At 39.6% G+C, this 17,021-nt stretch overlaps 2 protein-coding genes across 2 annotated transcripts; both read left to right on the plus strand.

Annotated features, from left to right (window-relative positions):
* The first annotated feature begins 10,782 nt into the window (after positions 1–10,782).
* Positions 10,783–11,879, plus strand: LOC145573370 (uncharacterized). The gene is made up of 3 exons (XM_081631788.1): positions 10,783–11,358; positions 11,446–11,589; positions 11,823–11,879. Exons 1-3 carry the CDS (start codon positions 10,783–10,785, stop codon positions 11,877–11,879), a joined length of 777 nt encoding a protein of 258 aa, XP_081487914.1.
* A 66-nt stretch (positions 11,880–11,945) lies between these two features.
* Positions 11,946–12,611, plus strand: LOC145573386 (uncharacterized). Its single transcript, XM_081631789.1, has one exon. It carries the CDS (start codon positions 11,946–11,948, stop codon positions 12,609–12,611), a length of 666 nt encoding a protein of 221 aa, XP_081487915.1.
* Positions 12,612–17,021: the final 4,410 nt, after the last annotated feature.

Raw genomic sequence — 17,021 nt, forward strand, 5'->3', positions numbered from 1 at the left:
GGCTATCTCAATTATTGACTCAATGATGAAAGTATTTGGGTAACTTAGGCACGGAGGCTAAGCACTTCGTACTTTGTGATGCAATGATGATTGATGTTGATATGACAAGGCATGCTTCAGCGTTGTATTAAGATTTCATGGCAAAGGGTTCCTACGGGAATTATATTTGGTCATGTATCTGTGCAGTGTGTGAAAGTGACACTAAAGTTAGGCCGCAAAGGCTGAGTGTGTGGAAAGATATTATTTCAAGAAGAGTCAAATGATGGTGACTCTTAGGCTAGGTAGGCTAATGATGTAGGGATCAAGCCCCCAAGTCTAGCTCTAAGTAGATAGGGATGAGCATAGAGGATCCCTTGATATGATCGTGGTGTGAGTGTGTGAATGTGAATATGGAAGCATTTTTATTACGGTCGCACCTCGATGTGAGGTTGCCTACGTATCCGTTAGGTATCAGGCCGAACGTAGCTCTAGCCGAACCTCACACAAGTGTGTATACCTCAAAAAGGTGTTTTGAAGGGTTGTAACGTGGTTAGGCTAAAGGTTATAGAAGAAGGGGATAAAAGGCTCAAGACCCTAGATAAGCCCCCAAGGTGTGCAACCTTGCTTTTTAATCTTTACATTTTTATTCTTGAGGCTTTCTACTCTGTTTTTTTTTTTTTTTTTTTTTTTATCTCTTTTCTCTTTTTTGCTTTAGCATTTTTTTTTTATATAAGTGTGGGCAATCCCGATCATGCGGTCTATCACTCACTTGGCATTCATGTTTCTCAGGCACGGTACTGAGCACTCGATAAGAAACGCAATCTGAGACGTGTTCATATCAAAGACATTGGAACACTTGCCCTTTTGTACACTTTTATTTATTTATTATGCTTATTTTTTGCTATTTTGATCTTTTGAAGTCACTCAAGCTTTTTATGATATTGAAAACTGCATAAGTTGCACACTATCCCATCCCAAAGTTAGGTAGATATGGGTTGAAAAAATGAAGGGTCTATCGTTAGACGAGGCTAAAAGTGGTTTACCAAAAAAGGATTGCATATTTGAAGGGTGAAAGGTGATATGATGTGGCTACAAGGGGTGCCTCAAACCATTGGTATACCTTGTGCTTAGTTTGACATGGATTTTTTTTTTTTTATGATGCAATGTAATGGAATGATCATATGCAAGAAAATAAATGCTCATTTTATTAAAAGGAAAAAAGAAAGAATCTACAAAATTAATCTAAGGGGAATAAAAAAAGGTGCCTATGCTAGACTTATTGGGGAAAGGGAAAAAAAGAAATAAAAAAAAGGTCACGAAATCTTGTCGTTGAAGCTCGCCTCTTGTCTTGTGTCGTTTGCTTTATCATCACTCGCTCTTCTTGTTAGCTGGAGGCATGGGAAGCTTGTAATTATCAATTAAATGTTGGATAGCCTCCTTTAGTTTCCAACAGCTCTGAGTAGCATGACCCTTACCTTGATGGTACTTGCAGTGTTCATCAGGATTCCAAGTAGGCAATCTCTTTTCAGGTGCGGGATCTTGAAAGGTCCAATGGGAGTAATGAGTCCCTTGGCATGGAGTCGATCGAAGGCAGTATTGTAGCTCATCCCAATGGGGGTGAAGTCTTTCCTTAGCTGCTTCTTAGATCCTTGGTTATCCATGGCTAAAACTTCACTGAGATCAAAGGTACTAACATTGTTACTAGAGTGGGCATTTTTGGAAGAAGAAGGATAGTCGTTCTTCTTTCCTTTCCAGCCACCGTGGTTACTGTTGTTAGTAGCTTTTTGCTTTGCAAGGTCGTCTTCGATCTCGATACCTATGTCATAGACAGCTTTGAAAGTGTTCAAGTTGTGTTGATATTTTAAGTGCTTTGAATACCTTTCTTGGAGATTCTTGATAAACATCCTCACAGACTCTTTTTCGGTGGGGACCTCAATCATCGTAGCGGAAGTTTCCCTCCACTTATTGAAGAAAGAAGTATAGCCTTAATTCTCTTTTTGTCTTAGCATTTCAAGTTGTCTATAATCAGTTTCGACTTGGATATTGCATTTATACCTATCAATGAAAGCGTTTACCATCGATTCCCAGGTAGAGGTTTTCTCTTTGTCCAGGGAGAAGAACCACTGTTGACAAACGGTTTCAAGAGATAAAGAAAACAAGGAATGAAAGACTTTCTTATCAATCCCCTTAATGTTCATTATAGTTTCAAAGGCTCTTAGATGAAAATAAGGGTTGTCAGTTGCCTTGAATTTCGGGATGTCATTGGCATTGAACTTCTGCGGAAGAAGCTCCTTGTCCACCGAGACCCCTTGTGAACTAATGCCTTGAAATTTGTAATCACTAGATAGCTTGCTCAAGCTTTCTTGCATGAGTTCCATTTGTTGTTGCTTCATAGGGTCATTGATTTTGAGGGTTAAAACCTTCAATGCCTCAGTCGCGGTAGTCAATTTATTCTTAAGTTCGTTGACTTCTTCTTGAGTTGCCATTTTCTTTTTAGCTTTCCTCTTTTGACGAATCGGTTTATCAAAAAGTAAGACTTGAACAAAGAGGTTTTCCTTGATTAATCGCCCTTCTCTCCTCGACCAGTACTGTGGAAAAGGGAGGGAAATTAGGGATATTCATTGTTAATTATTTGACTCAAACTCGATTCAACATGAAATGGATGGAGGAAGTGAAGAAAGATGATGTAGATGGAGGGATATGAAGAATTAGGAATAGAATGTACCCCAACTCAAATGACGGAATAAAACTGACTCATGCATGAACCTAAGACATGGTCATGGTGTGAAAAGAGTATGTACAAAGTGTGTGCTAAGACTAGTGAGTGTAGGTGACATGTTAAGACTCGTGTCATGACCATTTGGCTAGACTATGTGACTAGACTCAATTAATGACTTAACAAGGTATAATTAACAATAAAAATCAACCGAATTAATTAGCAAACTGTTTAATTAGACACAAGGTGATGACTCGAGCAATAAACCGAACTGTCGCCAAAACGACAGGACTGGCGCCGCACCGTATAGTGTAGCGCCAGACGACAGAGCTGTCGCCAGGCGCTACACTCCACGGAGTGGCGCTGCAGTCCAAATCTCAACGCCAGTGTTGGAACGTTGATCTGGAACTGCTTTCGGTATTATTACTCCATAGGGTATGCCTAAAGTCGAACTAAGTCAACTCTGATTAGATTATTATACTCTAATTACCACAATTAATTAATTAAGCAAAGTCTTTTTAGCCATTAAGCAGTTTATTTTGTCTTAACACAAGTCAAACAAACGGTTAGGAAAAAACACATAGAGAATGCACAACCAAAAATGCACAATTAGTCAAGTAGGCACAACATGATGCAATGAGTTTGCAACCTAACCATGGCTCTAGTTCTCTAAAGTTTGGGATATGGGTTAGTCTATAGAGGGTCCATGGTTAATTGTCCGGATGCACCGCGCAGAAGCCTAACCGTGAAGGGTTGGCGCGAGTGGATGGGACACCGCGAGTTCAGAAAAACTCGCTTCCATGGTTTGGTGAATTCAACATTCTCAGATGTACCCTTTGTTGCTCAGAGCGTTCAATCAGGTTGATGGAGCATGAATTCCCAGAGGGTTATGTCCATATGTAAAACACATATGGGTTTAAGAAAAGTGAGAAAAACTCAATCAGGAAGTAGGATCGAGCAAACAGTGCTAAAAACTGGTCGAAATTAGAACGCATATTTCTAGCTCGGTATTGGAAGAACTTGGCGCCAGCTTTTGGCTTTAGCGTCTGGCGCTAACGTCAAAAGGTTGGCGCTAGCCCTTGTTCGTTGACGCTAGTTCCTACATGCCTCAGCAGCTTTCTGTGCTCGATAAAATTTTCCAGTTTCGCGCGGCATTATTTCGATCCTAGTTGTGAAAGATATTCCTCAAATTTCCTACGTGTAAAAATCTTATGTTTTAACTCATTACGGATGGTCTTTCCAATGAGATCTTTTTTTTTATGCATATGACAATAATGTTAATCAAAATTACACACATGAAATACTTAGAACTTTTCGAGTCTCATCCACTCATTCTAAATCATTGCCGAAATACATTTCAGGAATTAAAATATAAATCCTCCCCAGTGGAGTCGCCAAAAACTGTAGGGAATATTTCAAGCATTATCCCAAACTTGAACCCCACTGTGATCATACACTAAAGTACGGTGGCGTCCAAAGGGAAAGAAGATAGAGCAAAAGAGTCGCCAACAAGTTTTAGGAACTTGTAAACCGTTCACAGGGTGAAGGTTACACCCCTTAACGATCCAGGATATCGTCAACTCCAATAGGTCTGGAACCATGACTGGTAGTTTGGGGATGAAGGTACAAATCCAACCTAAAAGAGATTGAACATGCCCTAATAATAGGCCTCTACTTTATTCTGATCGTTTTCATGTGCGCTTTCTGACTAACATGCAATCAATAGGATTAAACCTAAACTTGTTTATCTATGTTGGTTGAATATTAATGCACAAATAAATTTATTATTGGCGATCACTTGAATTATAATCACATTAACCCTAACAAAATTATTAATTATCTTATTAAGCGTGATTACAAGTACCAATTCCCTTTAAACATGCATAAAAGGCGTGATCAAGCAATAACAATAAAAATCAAGCAACATAATAACAATCATAATAACAATAATCATAATTATAATAATAATCATCATAATAATAATAATTAAAATAATCATAATTAAAATAATCATATCAACGCTAAAGCATAATAATAGCACGATCCTAGGCATGATACTAACAAGATTAATAACAAACCCTAGCATGTCACTAAACAATAAAAATCAAAGCTTTAACCCTAACATGATACTAACATGAATATTAGGAAAGAAAATAAAAGGCATCATACTTTTAATCATACTTGATATTAAAGTTACCCTAGACATGATACTAGGAAGATCAAAACACCCTAACATGACATTAGGAATCATAATAACAATCTAAGCATGACTTCTACATCATAACAACAATAAAAATCATTAAAGCACTTACTTGGATGCCTCGTACCTCTTTCTAATAACAAAATACACACGTTAGTAACTTCAAGGAAAATAATAATTAAAACAATTAAATTAAATAATTGAAATAGAGATTTGTGACCAAACCCTCAGAAATTAAAACCTTTCACGTCTAGGGCGAAGTCAACTTCGAATAATGCTAAGTGTATCTAGTGCTAATGTATGAGGAATTGTGTTTGTAAAAAGCTAGGCTTAGAAAGAGAGAGAGAATAAATTTAAGTTTAGAGATAAGAATTGATGATTGTAGATGATTGAAAACGGAGTTTTTAGGAGCTATTTATAGAGAAAATCAGCCAAAAAGATAGAAAATCGAATCAAAGTTCTGACGTGAAAAAACAGAGTTAGCGCCAGGCGCCAAGCTTAGTGCAAGCGCTAATGCTGGTGTTAGGCGCTAACCAAGTTTTTTGACGCGTTTTCTAAAATCAGATAGAAATTAACCGTACGGGAGGATAAAATCGTATTTTCCTCAAAAACATTCTTTTATTCTGATTAAAACTCTAAAAAGTCAACAAAAGTCAATTTATCAATGCTAATTGAATTAGGAATGAAAAGAACCTTCTAGAAGAATCTAGAAGACTAAAACCATTCCTAATTGCATTAGGAATGATAAATCCATATTAGGCCCTCCTCTAGATCATTGGGCTGCATATAAGGCTCAAACCGGGCCCAGTTTAGTAATTTGGCCATAACTTCCTCAATATTCATCGGAATTGGGCTCATAATATATCGTTGGAAAGCTCTTTTCAATCCCTATCCAACTACACTATTATTGGACCCATATCATGGACCAAAAAAACTGGACTGGTTGTTTTCTTAAAATAGGTTTTCAAAAATAGAGAGAAAAGAAAAGAAATTAAAACTATCCGCAACACTAGACTTTCTACACTTTCACTTTATTCGATTATGATTCGACGTGAAAGGTACTCATCACCGGGTTTGGTCTTAGGGAGATACAAATGGTTGTCTATAGTTGCCTTACATTTAGCCTGCCATCTTTGGAGGTAAGGCGCATACCAAGTCCAACTCATGGACTAGAAGCTCCGGCTGTAACACCTTGGGGAACATCCTTCTGCTTTCTCCAAGGAAATAACCAAGGTGGCACAGCCGGCCAAGGTTAAACATGTGTTGGTGGGCATCTATGATGGTACCACCAACCTAGAAGATCACCTTCTGGCATACACCACCTCATGTATCTATAAGGGTTGGATGATTCCGCCTAGTGTCGATGCTTCCTAGCTACACCGAAGGGCATAGCCCAGCAATGGAGATAAAGGACCGGATGACCATTGAGAAGCCGAATCCAATGAAAGGTTCCGTCGAGAGTCGGAAAAGAAACAAGTATTGTCACTACCATGAGGATGTCATCCATGAGACCAACGACTGTTACAGCCTCAAGCAGTTGTTGGATCGTCTGGCCGACAAAGGAGCACTAAAGTCCTACATCTTCAAGGCCTCCAAAGGGACTCCCAAGACTAATCCGGGGCAATCGTCCAAAAAGACTCCCTAGCCTACTAGTAGTTTGGAGACGGACAAAGAGCCGGTCTACACCATAGCAGGCGGATTCGTAGGAGGTGGCCCGACCATTCGGGGCACCAAGGACCATCTAAGAAAGATGGATGTAAATGTTGTTGATAGGGGCAAGCGTCTACTACCCCTTTCCCTAAGGTCATCATTACTGAGAAGGATCGGGGTGCGGCCCGCCTGCCACATGATGACCCTGTAGTCATTGAGTGCAAGGTCGCCAACCAGCTGGTGGGCCAGATCCTCATAGACATAGGCAACTCCTCTGATATCATCAGCTACAAGTGCTTGAAGAAGCTTAAGTACAAGCCCAGCAGCATGCAGCTGGTCACTAATCCCCTAATTGGATTTGGGGGTGGCATGGTGCATCCGGTGGGTAGAATTGATCTACCCATCTGGCTGGGAGAGAAAGGAACAAGACGCCACATGGTCGTCATGTTCTTGGTCGTCGAGGAACCGACCACCTATAATCTCATATTAGGCCGTCCACCCTTGAACAAATCTAAGGCAGTTATCATACCCTCTCTCATGCTGCTGAAATATGAAAGGATGATGGTTTTGTTGGCTCCCTGAATGGGGACCAGAAGACGGCATGAGAATGCTATCTCTCGGACGTCAAACCTACTGTGGATGGAGCCGGCCAGGAGCCAATAGACCTTGACGATGTCAAGGATCCCAAGCTTGCCCCAGCAACCGTTGGAAAAAAGAGAAAAGCTAACCAGCTGGTGGTAGTGAACAAGGAAAAGCAATAGTAACACTGACTGGGGAACGGTTAGACGACCTCCGTCCCCAACTGGCTGGTGAACACATTGATATACTTCTGGACGACATCTATCTAGAGCGTACTTATGTTAAGGTGGGGACGGTTGCTTTTGCAAAGTTGGGTGCTGTAGGCGTCGCTCGAAGTGCGCCTACGTTAAATCATGTGGTGAATATGCTTGGCACTCATAGGAAGTGGGAATTGACATATGTGATTAGGGACAAGGAAATTAGGGAGCCGCCAACAAGTTTTTAAGGAAATTGTAACCCGTTCACGGATCATAAAAGGCAACCACGATAAAGGGACAACGATAGGCAACAACGATTGACCCGTGAAGGTTACACCCCATTCATAATCCATGAGATTACTAACTCCATAGGGTTCGGAACCACGAAAGGAGGATCGGGGATGATGGTACGAAGTGATTCATGGAGTCACATTCGCCCGTTTGGCCTCTACTCGATTCTTATAGTGAAAAGTGATTCCTGCAATCTCAAAGGCATACAAACAAAATATTCAATTTGCTCCAAACTATTATTAAGCTAAATTCGTTGAATATTAATGCAACATATAATTCTAAAATATTAGTGACCACTTGATTTAATAACAAGATTAAAAAGGAACCTAAACCGGTCGTCCAAATTATCTAATTAGGTGTGATTTTCAATTACATATTCCCTTTACACATGCAATATGGTGATCAATAAATAATACTCTCTCCGTCCCCGAATGATAGTCACTTTTGGGTGAAAATCACGGGAATTAAGGAGAAATAAATAAAGTACATGGAAACTAAAACCCAATCATTTGCAAAACAAAAAGAAGAGAGAGAAACTGATTGTCATTAAAAAGGGAGACAACTCATTCAATTAAGGCACAAGCACAAAGGCAAATATGAGGGTATTTTGGGAAGTACAGATAATACATCCAAAAAAAATGAGGGTATATAGGTCATTTTGTGTTATAGTATGAGACCTAAAATTGTGAAATGTGACTAACATTTTGGGTGTCAAAAAATGGAAATAGTGACTATCATTCGGGGATGGAGGGAGTAATAGAATAAACATTAATATTGGAAGCAATTTAACAATAATAGCGTTAGTCAAATCAAATAATAAATAAACATAATCACGATACTAGCAATATAAAATGAAATAAGAGTAATTAAATGAATTAATTACTCACACTCCGCGTGTTCTTAAAATTGCTACATCATGAATAAATTGTTAGTAACTTCAATAAAAAATATAAATTAAATGATAATTAAATTAAATAAAGGAAATTTTGATTTTTACCACCTTCAAATAACGACTTTGTCGAATTTACCACCTCCAAAAAAAAAACCATTTACTTTACCACCTCATAAACAAATTAAACATCAGTTTTACCACCTCATCTGAGCTCAGGTGACGGAAAACTCTTGTGGGGCCCAGCTAACTGTCACTTCCCTCCAATTTAATTCTTTTAAAATCGATTTCCCTCTCTCTCCTCCTTTTCTCACCTTCCATAATCAATTTCTCACCAAATTTCTCACTTCCTCATCAATTTTCGTCTCTCTCTCCTTTGATTTTTCTTGATTCTCACTGTAACTGTTTCTCTCTCCTTTGATTTTTCTCTTTCTCTCTGTAAAAACGGAAACCCTAGATCACTTTGGGTGGTTGAAATCGAGCTGGAACCACAAAATTGCAACACATCAGCTTCTCTTGTCATCTTCCACAGGGTGAGGGGACCAAAAGCTTGGTAATTTGCTAACAGAAATCGAGATTCCTGACTACAAGAGGTACTTTAAACCCTTTTTTAGTACATTTCGTTGGATTTATGGTTGTCAATTGGGGTAAATTATGCTTTTTTTGGGAATATGTGAATTAAAGTATTATAAACCCTAATTATGCGAATCTTTGACTGAATTAGAGTGTGCATTTGTTAAATAATTAGTTAATTAGGGTTAGGTTTACTTGTTTACTGTTAATTTAGTGCACAGTCAATGTGAATTGCTTTTACTTGCTGTAATTGGTGAATTGTTTATTGTTGTTTACTGTAATTACTGAAATTGGTTATTGTTGTGTGTGCTTTTGTTGGTATTCTTACAGAATGGACACAGTGGACTTAAAAATTACAATAGGGGGTGCCTTTATACCTTCTTTAGCTGGTAAAAATAGGAGGGTGTTAACTTGGGATGGTGGGTGGGTTTATTGGATGAGAAATGTGGAAAAAAATAAGATAGATGTACACTTTTTGAGGCAAGTAGCTATAGATGGGTTTGTGTATGTGAATGTGAAGGTTCCTAGGGGGTTTAGTTGCTGGTATAAACAAAAGGGCAAGTCTTAGGTGAATGGTAAAAGGGATCTTGTTGATGGTGAGGTGAATGGTTTCCTAGAGTCTGTGAACAAAGAGGGGGCATGTGAGATGTATGTTACCAGTCATGAGCCAATTGAAGGGACTAAGAAAACACCCTTCAAATGTATAGATGGGAATGAGCTAACCCCTGCACAAAGGAAGAAACTGAAAAAGAAGTTTGGTGGGCCTAAAGTATATGAACCCAGCCCAAAACTTAGTAAGCCCACTGAAGAAGAGCCATTTAGGAGAAGCCCTAGGTTAAAGGGCATTGTTATACATGACAGAGAGGCTGAGGAGAGGCTTCCTAGGGATGAGAAAGTGACTGCTAATACACATAAAGGGAAGGGTAAACTCACTGCTGCAGGTTAGGGTAAGGGTAAGGCTAAGGTTGGGGATGAGACTGGAAATCCTGCTAATTTAGTGAGAAAAATAAAAGAAAGAGTGAGGAGCTTAAGGGATGACAGTGATGTGTTTACTGATGAGGATGGTGATATAGAGTCTTCTGATTCTGAGTTGAGTGATTTTGAGTTAGAAGTTGATGAGGGAGAGGAGGACTTATACTCTGATGATGATGAAGAGTGGTTGAAGAAAAATTTAGAGCATATCAACAGTGAGGTGAAAGGCAGTTTGAGGGGAGTTACTGAGGGAGGGGATCATAGGGATGACGAGGACATGGGGTTTGACATAGAAAGAAATCCACAGTCAATTGAAGTGAGGGTTGAAGAGGAGGCAGCTTGTGATTCTAATGAGCTAAAGAGTGTGGAAGGTGATTCAAATGATGATCAGGGTATTGTTACTTGGTTTAACCCTGAGACAGACTTTGATAGGGCTATCAAATTTGTAGTTGGTCAAAGGTTCAGTGATATGCAAACACTGAGAAAAGCTTTGAGACAGCATGCAATTGAAAATAGGTATGAGTATTACCTTCTTCACAATGATTCAAAGAGGCTGACAGCATATTGCAAAAGGAAATGCAAGTGTGTGTATAACAAGAACACTTGTAGGATAGTGAAATGTACATGTACTAAGGGTGTTAGGTGTAGGTTCAAGTTCTATGCAACAAGGCTTGTGAAATCAGAGGCTTGGCAAATTAAGACACTAAGGCTTAAGCATAGGTGTGTTAGGAGTTAAATGAACAACAAGGTGACAGCAGAGTTCCTTGCTGACAGGTACTTGGAGGAGTTCAGGGGCAACCCCAGATGGAAGATCAGACAGATTCAGGACAGGGCCTTGAATGACTTGGGGATCAAAATTACATACTCCAAGGCTTGGTTGGCTAGAAGTAGGGCAAAGCTTATAATATATGGGTCTTCAGCAGAGCAGTACTCAAGGGTTTGGGACTATGGGAAGGCACTGCTGAAATGGAACCCAGGGAGTGAGTGTAATGTGGTGGTGGATGATATTGGTCAAATTGAAAGGTCAACTTTTATGAGGATGTTTGTGTGCTTAGCTGCACTTAGGGATGGATTCATTTCTGGTTGCAGACCAGTAATTGGGGGGGATGGGTGCCATCTAAAAGGGGCATACCCTGGGCAGATCTTGGTTGCAGTTGGAAAAGATGGCAATAATGCCATCTTCCCAATTGCTTGGGCTACTGCAGAGATAGAGTACAAGGACAACTGGTGCTGGTTTCTAGAGAGTTTGCTCAAGGCACTTTGTGTGTATGAGCAAGGAGATGGCTTGACTTTTATGTCTGACAGACAAAAAGTAAGTGGGTTGTATATTGTGTTTACATGACTTTGCTTTATTTTGTAAAAGTAGGACACTAACTTGTTGGTTTTGCCTTGTGTGTAGGGTCTCTTAGAAGCATTTGCAGATGTGGCCCCCAAAGCTGAGCTAAGATTTTGTGTGAGACATATTTGGTCGAATTTCAAACTGAAATTTCATGGTGCAACTTTCAAGGAATTGTTCTGGGCTGCTGCTAGGGCAAGCACTTTGGTAAGCTTCTATTTAGCTTCTTTTATGTCAGTTTTATGGTGAACTAGAATGTATGCTAGGTGATTTTGTGTTTAGCTTGTATCAGTTTGGTTTTTGGCCAAATACTTGTGAATTTTGCCCATTTATCTACATTTTGTTTTGCTCATAATGGCATGTGTTTCTATTTTGTGAAAAATGTATGCCATGTGTGTCTATGTTGTGTTGAATGGTTGTCATGTGTGTGGCTGTATCAGTTTGAGTTTAAGGTTGCTATGGAAAGTATCAATTTCTTGGATGAAGAAGCATACTAGTGGCTGTCAAACACTGACCCCCAGCACTGGTCAAGGCATGCTTTCTCTACAAACTGCAAGTCTAACATGTTGTTAAACAACATGTGTGAGACATTTAATGCAGTGATTAGAGATGCCAGAGACAATCCTATTCTAACTCAAATGGAATGGCTTAGAAGATATATGATGAAGAGGAGTAATGACAAATGGGAGGCAGAAAAGTCTTGGGAAGGTTTACTAACCCCATTTGTTAACAAGGTCTTTGATGGGTTGGAGAAGTATGTCAGGACATGTGAGGTTACAGCTTTAAGGGATGAAATTTATGAGGTGAAATACAAGGATGATCAGTGCATTGTGGATCGACAAAAGAGAAAATGCACTTGTTTTAGATGGGAGTTGACGGGAATACCTTGTGTCCATGCATTTGCCTACATAATGGACAAAAGGGATGATCCTGAGTTGTATGTGCACCCACATTACTATAGGGTGACATACTTGGCTGCATATGAGAACCCAATCCAGCCAATGCTTGGCCCTAAGCATTGGGAAAAGGTCAAGCTCAGACAGCCTTTGCCACCTGTGCTGAAAGTGCAACCAGGAAGACCTAAGGCAAAAAAGAGAAATCTTGAACCAGGGGAGGGCACTTCTGCAGCACCTGAGGGTAAGAAGCCAAAGGTGAAGAAGCAATGCAAGAACTGTGGTGGTTTTGGCCACTTTGCCAAAACATGCAAGGCTGAAGCAGCACCAGAATAGCCTAACCCACCTGCAACAAATCCAAAGGGTGGCAGGCCACAGATGCAGACTCCTTGGCTTAAGGAACAGAGGAAGAAAAGTGAAGAGAAAGCAGCAAGACAGGTATTTTGTGTATTTTGTGACTTAAGTGTATTTTGTTGCTTTGTTTCTGAGTCTTGTCATACTGTGATTGCAGGTTGCACTGAAGTTGCCACAATATCAGCCTCCAACAACAGCAGAGGCTGGGTCAAGTAATGTTGCACCTGCAACTGCTGTGTCAAGCCAGCCTGCAACAAGAACAGAGCCTTTGCCAACTCAGCCTGTTACCAGGAGCAAGAAGAGCCTGAGTCAGCCCACAAGAGTGCCAGCAACTACCCCTCCCAAAGTCAAAATACAGACGAGGTCCAAGCTTCATGTAATGAGAAGCAAGAAGGACAAGGATCTCAATCAACTGTGAACTTTTGTCTACTCATCAGTATTTTGTAATAGCCTAGTTTTTTAACTACTCATGTGTATAGTAGGCAGTATATTTGCTAGTTGAACAATGATTTTGCACAAAGGTGCCTTAACTTTTGTCTCAGCCAATGTAAAACAATTAACAACATTGTGTTGCAAGTACTAATATGAAATGTGATATGATTCTACCAAAAAGTTCCATTTCTCATTGATTTAGTCAAAAGTAGTACAAGAAATGTCATCCCAACATCCATAGATAATAATTCAACAAAAGACAACATAAGTTGGGGATTTTTTTGTTTCTAAGCATTCCAAAATGAACCTAAGATCTAAAATACATAGCTAGTACCAAATCAAAATTAAACAACAAAACACAACAATAGCATGTACTGTGAGCATTTTCTTTGTTGTTGCATTGCTGCCATGCACCTCCTTTCTCATCTTCTTCTTGTCTGAGCTAAGAGATTTGCATTTCATCTTAAAGTTGTCAATCTCATTGAGCAAGCACCTCCTTTGTCCACTAACATCATCAACTTCCCTCTTCATGTCATTCGTCTCTCCCTTCATTAGTTTCTTGTCCAGCAGCAAGTTGTTAATCACCTCTGTTTGCCAAGGTGTTCCATCTGGTTGATCCACCCACTCAAAAGCTTTACACCCCCTTGACTCAGTCACAGGATCATAGAATTTGCAGTAACTAAACTTGCGTCCAGGGTTCTCCCTACTCCAAGCAGTCAGCCTAGACATTGGAACTCCACATTGGCATTTTTTTCTCCTTTGAGGGTGACATGCTAACTGAAGACATTCCCTTCTGAAATTCAGTAAGAACAGGAATGAAATTAATTGTATTTGAACACAATCACCATAATCTAACCCTAATTTCAGTAGCCAATTCACATACCAAAAACCCCCAATCTAATTTAATCTTACATGAACCCTAAGTATTTTAATTGAAATTGGGGTTTAATTGACCTCACAAAACGCCCAATTTCAATTACTCTTAGCAAATGCAACATAATCACGCAACGAATTGCAAAAAATTACAACAGAAATTACGAAAATTGCTACAGAATTAACGACAATTGCTTACCTTTTTTATGTTTGTTGTCGAGGAGTTCAATTGATTGTTTGATAATTTGTGGGTTTGGGATTGTTAAGGTTGCCCAAAAATACTGATTTCTGAAGAAAATCGCAAAAATTAATCTCCAATATTCAAGAATTTGGTGTACAAATGAAGAACTAGGTTTAAATAAAAGGGAAATCGAGAGAATTTTAGGGAAAAAATCAAAAACTAGCCGTTATGCTGGGCCCCACAAGCGTTTTCCGTCACCTGAGCTCAGATAAGGTGGTAAAACTGATGTTTAATTTTTTATGAGGTGGTAAAGTAAATGTTTTTTTTTTTTGAGGTGGTAAATTCGACAAAGTCGTTATTTGAAGGTGGTAAAAATCAAAATTTCCTTAAATAAATGTAGATTTGATTTGGTCCAAACCCTCAGTTATTTGTACCTTTCACGCCTTGGTTTAAGGACGGAACCTCGGGTTAAGTATGGACTCCTTGGAGTGCTTAAGGGAAGAATGGTGTAATTAGGAATATAGGTTTAAGGCTTAGAATATGAGAGAAAGAGAAGAGAATAATTTTTGTTGTAAAAGAGAGAAAGAGAGAAGGATTTGATGCTCAGAACTGCAGAAATGAAGGGGGTATTTATAGGGAAAATGGGTAGAGGGAACACACGGAACCCTAAAAAGATAAAAAAAAAACCCTAAAAATTAACACCTCGACACGGCAGAGAACACCGTGACACGGTGCCAGGCACCGTCAGACGGGGGAAAATCCCGTGACGCGGGGAAAATTGGAGTGACGCGGGACATATTTGACCTACGAGAAGTGAAAACGCGTGAAGGGTTTACGCGTAAAAGACACGAGAAAATTCCGTGACATGGAACACGTACCGTGACACGGTACGGTACACCGTGTCACTGTATAAGAAAACGCAGAAATTACACGGAAAAAGCACCCTGACACGGTGAGAAATATTGTGTCACGGCAGCACGTACCGTGCCACGGTGGAATTTGTAGCGAAAAAGCTTTGAAAATAGCACCGTGAAACGATGTAAAGTACCGTGTCACGACACCAGGCACCGTGCCACGTCATCAGGCGCCGTGACACGGTCCTTTTGCACTGTGCGCGGTAATTCCAGTTTTTTTACACGTATTTAAAATTGCGATAACTTTTGATCAGTAACTCAAAATAAGGCATATAATATATCATTGGAAAGCTTATAAAGTCTATTTTCCAACACAGTTGGAATCAGGTCAAAATTATTTTTATATTTTAAGATATGGCCGTTTTAGTGGAAGGGTGTCGGTATTGGGTCGAGTTTAGTGTTTTGCTCATATCTTTTTCGTTTAGCTCGGAATTGGGCTTATGATTTATGGTTGGAAAGCTTATTTCAAGAACTATCCAACCATATAATAATTGGATCAAAATTATATAGCCATAAAATCAATTCAGCTCGGTTTTGTGATGTGGATACGAAAAGTGAAAAATAGGTTTTGGTTTAGGGAAATGAGCTAGAAATTGGATTGGTTCATAAAATATATTGGATAGAACATGGATTTAAGCACTCCAAATATTAAATACTCAACCCTACCAATAATGGTGGTGAAAGGTGTTCATCATCGGGTTTTGACGTGGGTGCATGGAACTTAGTGGAAGAAGTGGAAGACATGCCACGTGTCATGACACAAAGTAGGGCCAAGCTCCTTGGAGGTCACCTTTCGGGGCTAACCATCATCACACTTGAAGAAAAGAAGCTTATCAATATATGGTGCAGCTACTTCATTCAGCCATATCTCCTTTGTTACAAGGAATTTTTAGGTGATTCAAGTTGGAGGTGAAAGTAGAGTTCAAGAGCTTTCCAACGACTGGTCACATGCCAAATGTGAGCGAGAAACGAAGAAGTTATGAACGTTTGAAGTTGAGCTGTCCAGGAGCAGGGCAGTTCGGCCGAACCTACACTGTGGTTCGCCCGAACTCCCAGGCAGTTTCAGAGCTGATTTTTGCATCTTTGCAGGAGTGGTCGAACTCAAAAAGTTCGACCGAACCTACCCACAAGTTCGACCGAACTTACCCAGAGTTCGGCCGAACCTTTTCCCGTTTTTCTGCCAGTTTGTGCGAACTATTTAAGTTGTTTTAAGACGTTTTTGCATATTAATTTTTGTTGAACTTTGTAATCAAGAGACTTTCACTCTCTACCATAATCTTTGTGATTATCTTGCTTTCTTTGTGATTGCATCCCTTGTAATCTTTGTGGTTACACCTTAATCTTAGCTTTACTTGGTGTTGGCTTTGATTAAGACCCCTATTTCATCTATCTTTGTGAATTTGAGATAGGTTATCTTGGTTTGTTGGTTTGAACTTGTTGTTACTTGATTTCTCCTCCCTTTTACTTGTCTTTCCTTGGATATTTCATATCAGGTTTGGTTTTGGGGAGACATTTTTAGGTGTCTACAGGTTCAGACTTGCATCTTCAGCTTAAAGAATTCAAGGACATTTTTGCCTCTGAAGTGGAAGAGATGTCAAGCATCAGCCCGAATTTCTCTGTCCACAAACTCGTCGTTAATCCAAAAAAGAAGCCCATCCGGCAAAAGAAAAGAAATCACGGTGAAGAGAGAAGTCAGGCGGCAGCTGCCGAGGTTAAAAAGCTGTTAGACGCAAGGTTCATTCGATTCCCTGACTAGGTTGCGAATGTGGTGCTTGTAAAGAAGCCGAATGGTACCTGGCGCATGTGTGTTGGTTACACTGACTTGAACAGAGTGATATCATTATAATTAAAATATAAAGTCTAAAGTTTCATTATTAGATATCATAACGAGTATCCGATAAACGAATTTAGAAATCAAAATATTCAAACTTTGGGTATCCTAACTAATCGGTTTGGTTAGTGGATATCATTTTTTTGTGCCACTAGTTATCG

The sequence above is a fragment of the Chenopodium album genome, chromosome 2, assembly GCF_948465745.1.
Source record: "Chenopodium album chromosome 2, dcCheAlbu1.1, whole genome shotgun sequence".
NCBI classification, from domain to species: domain Eukaryota; kingdom Viridiplantae; phylum Streptophyta; class Magnoliopsida; order Caryophyllales; family Amaranthaceae; genus Chenopodium; species Chenopodium album.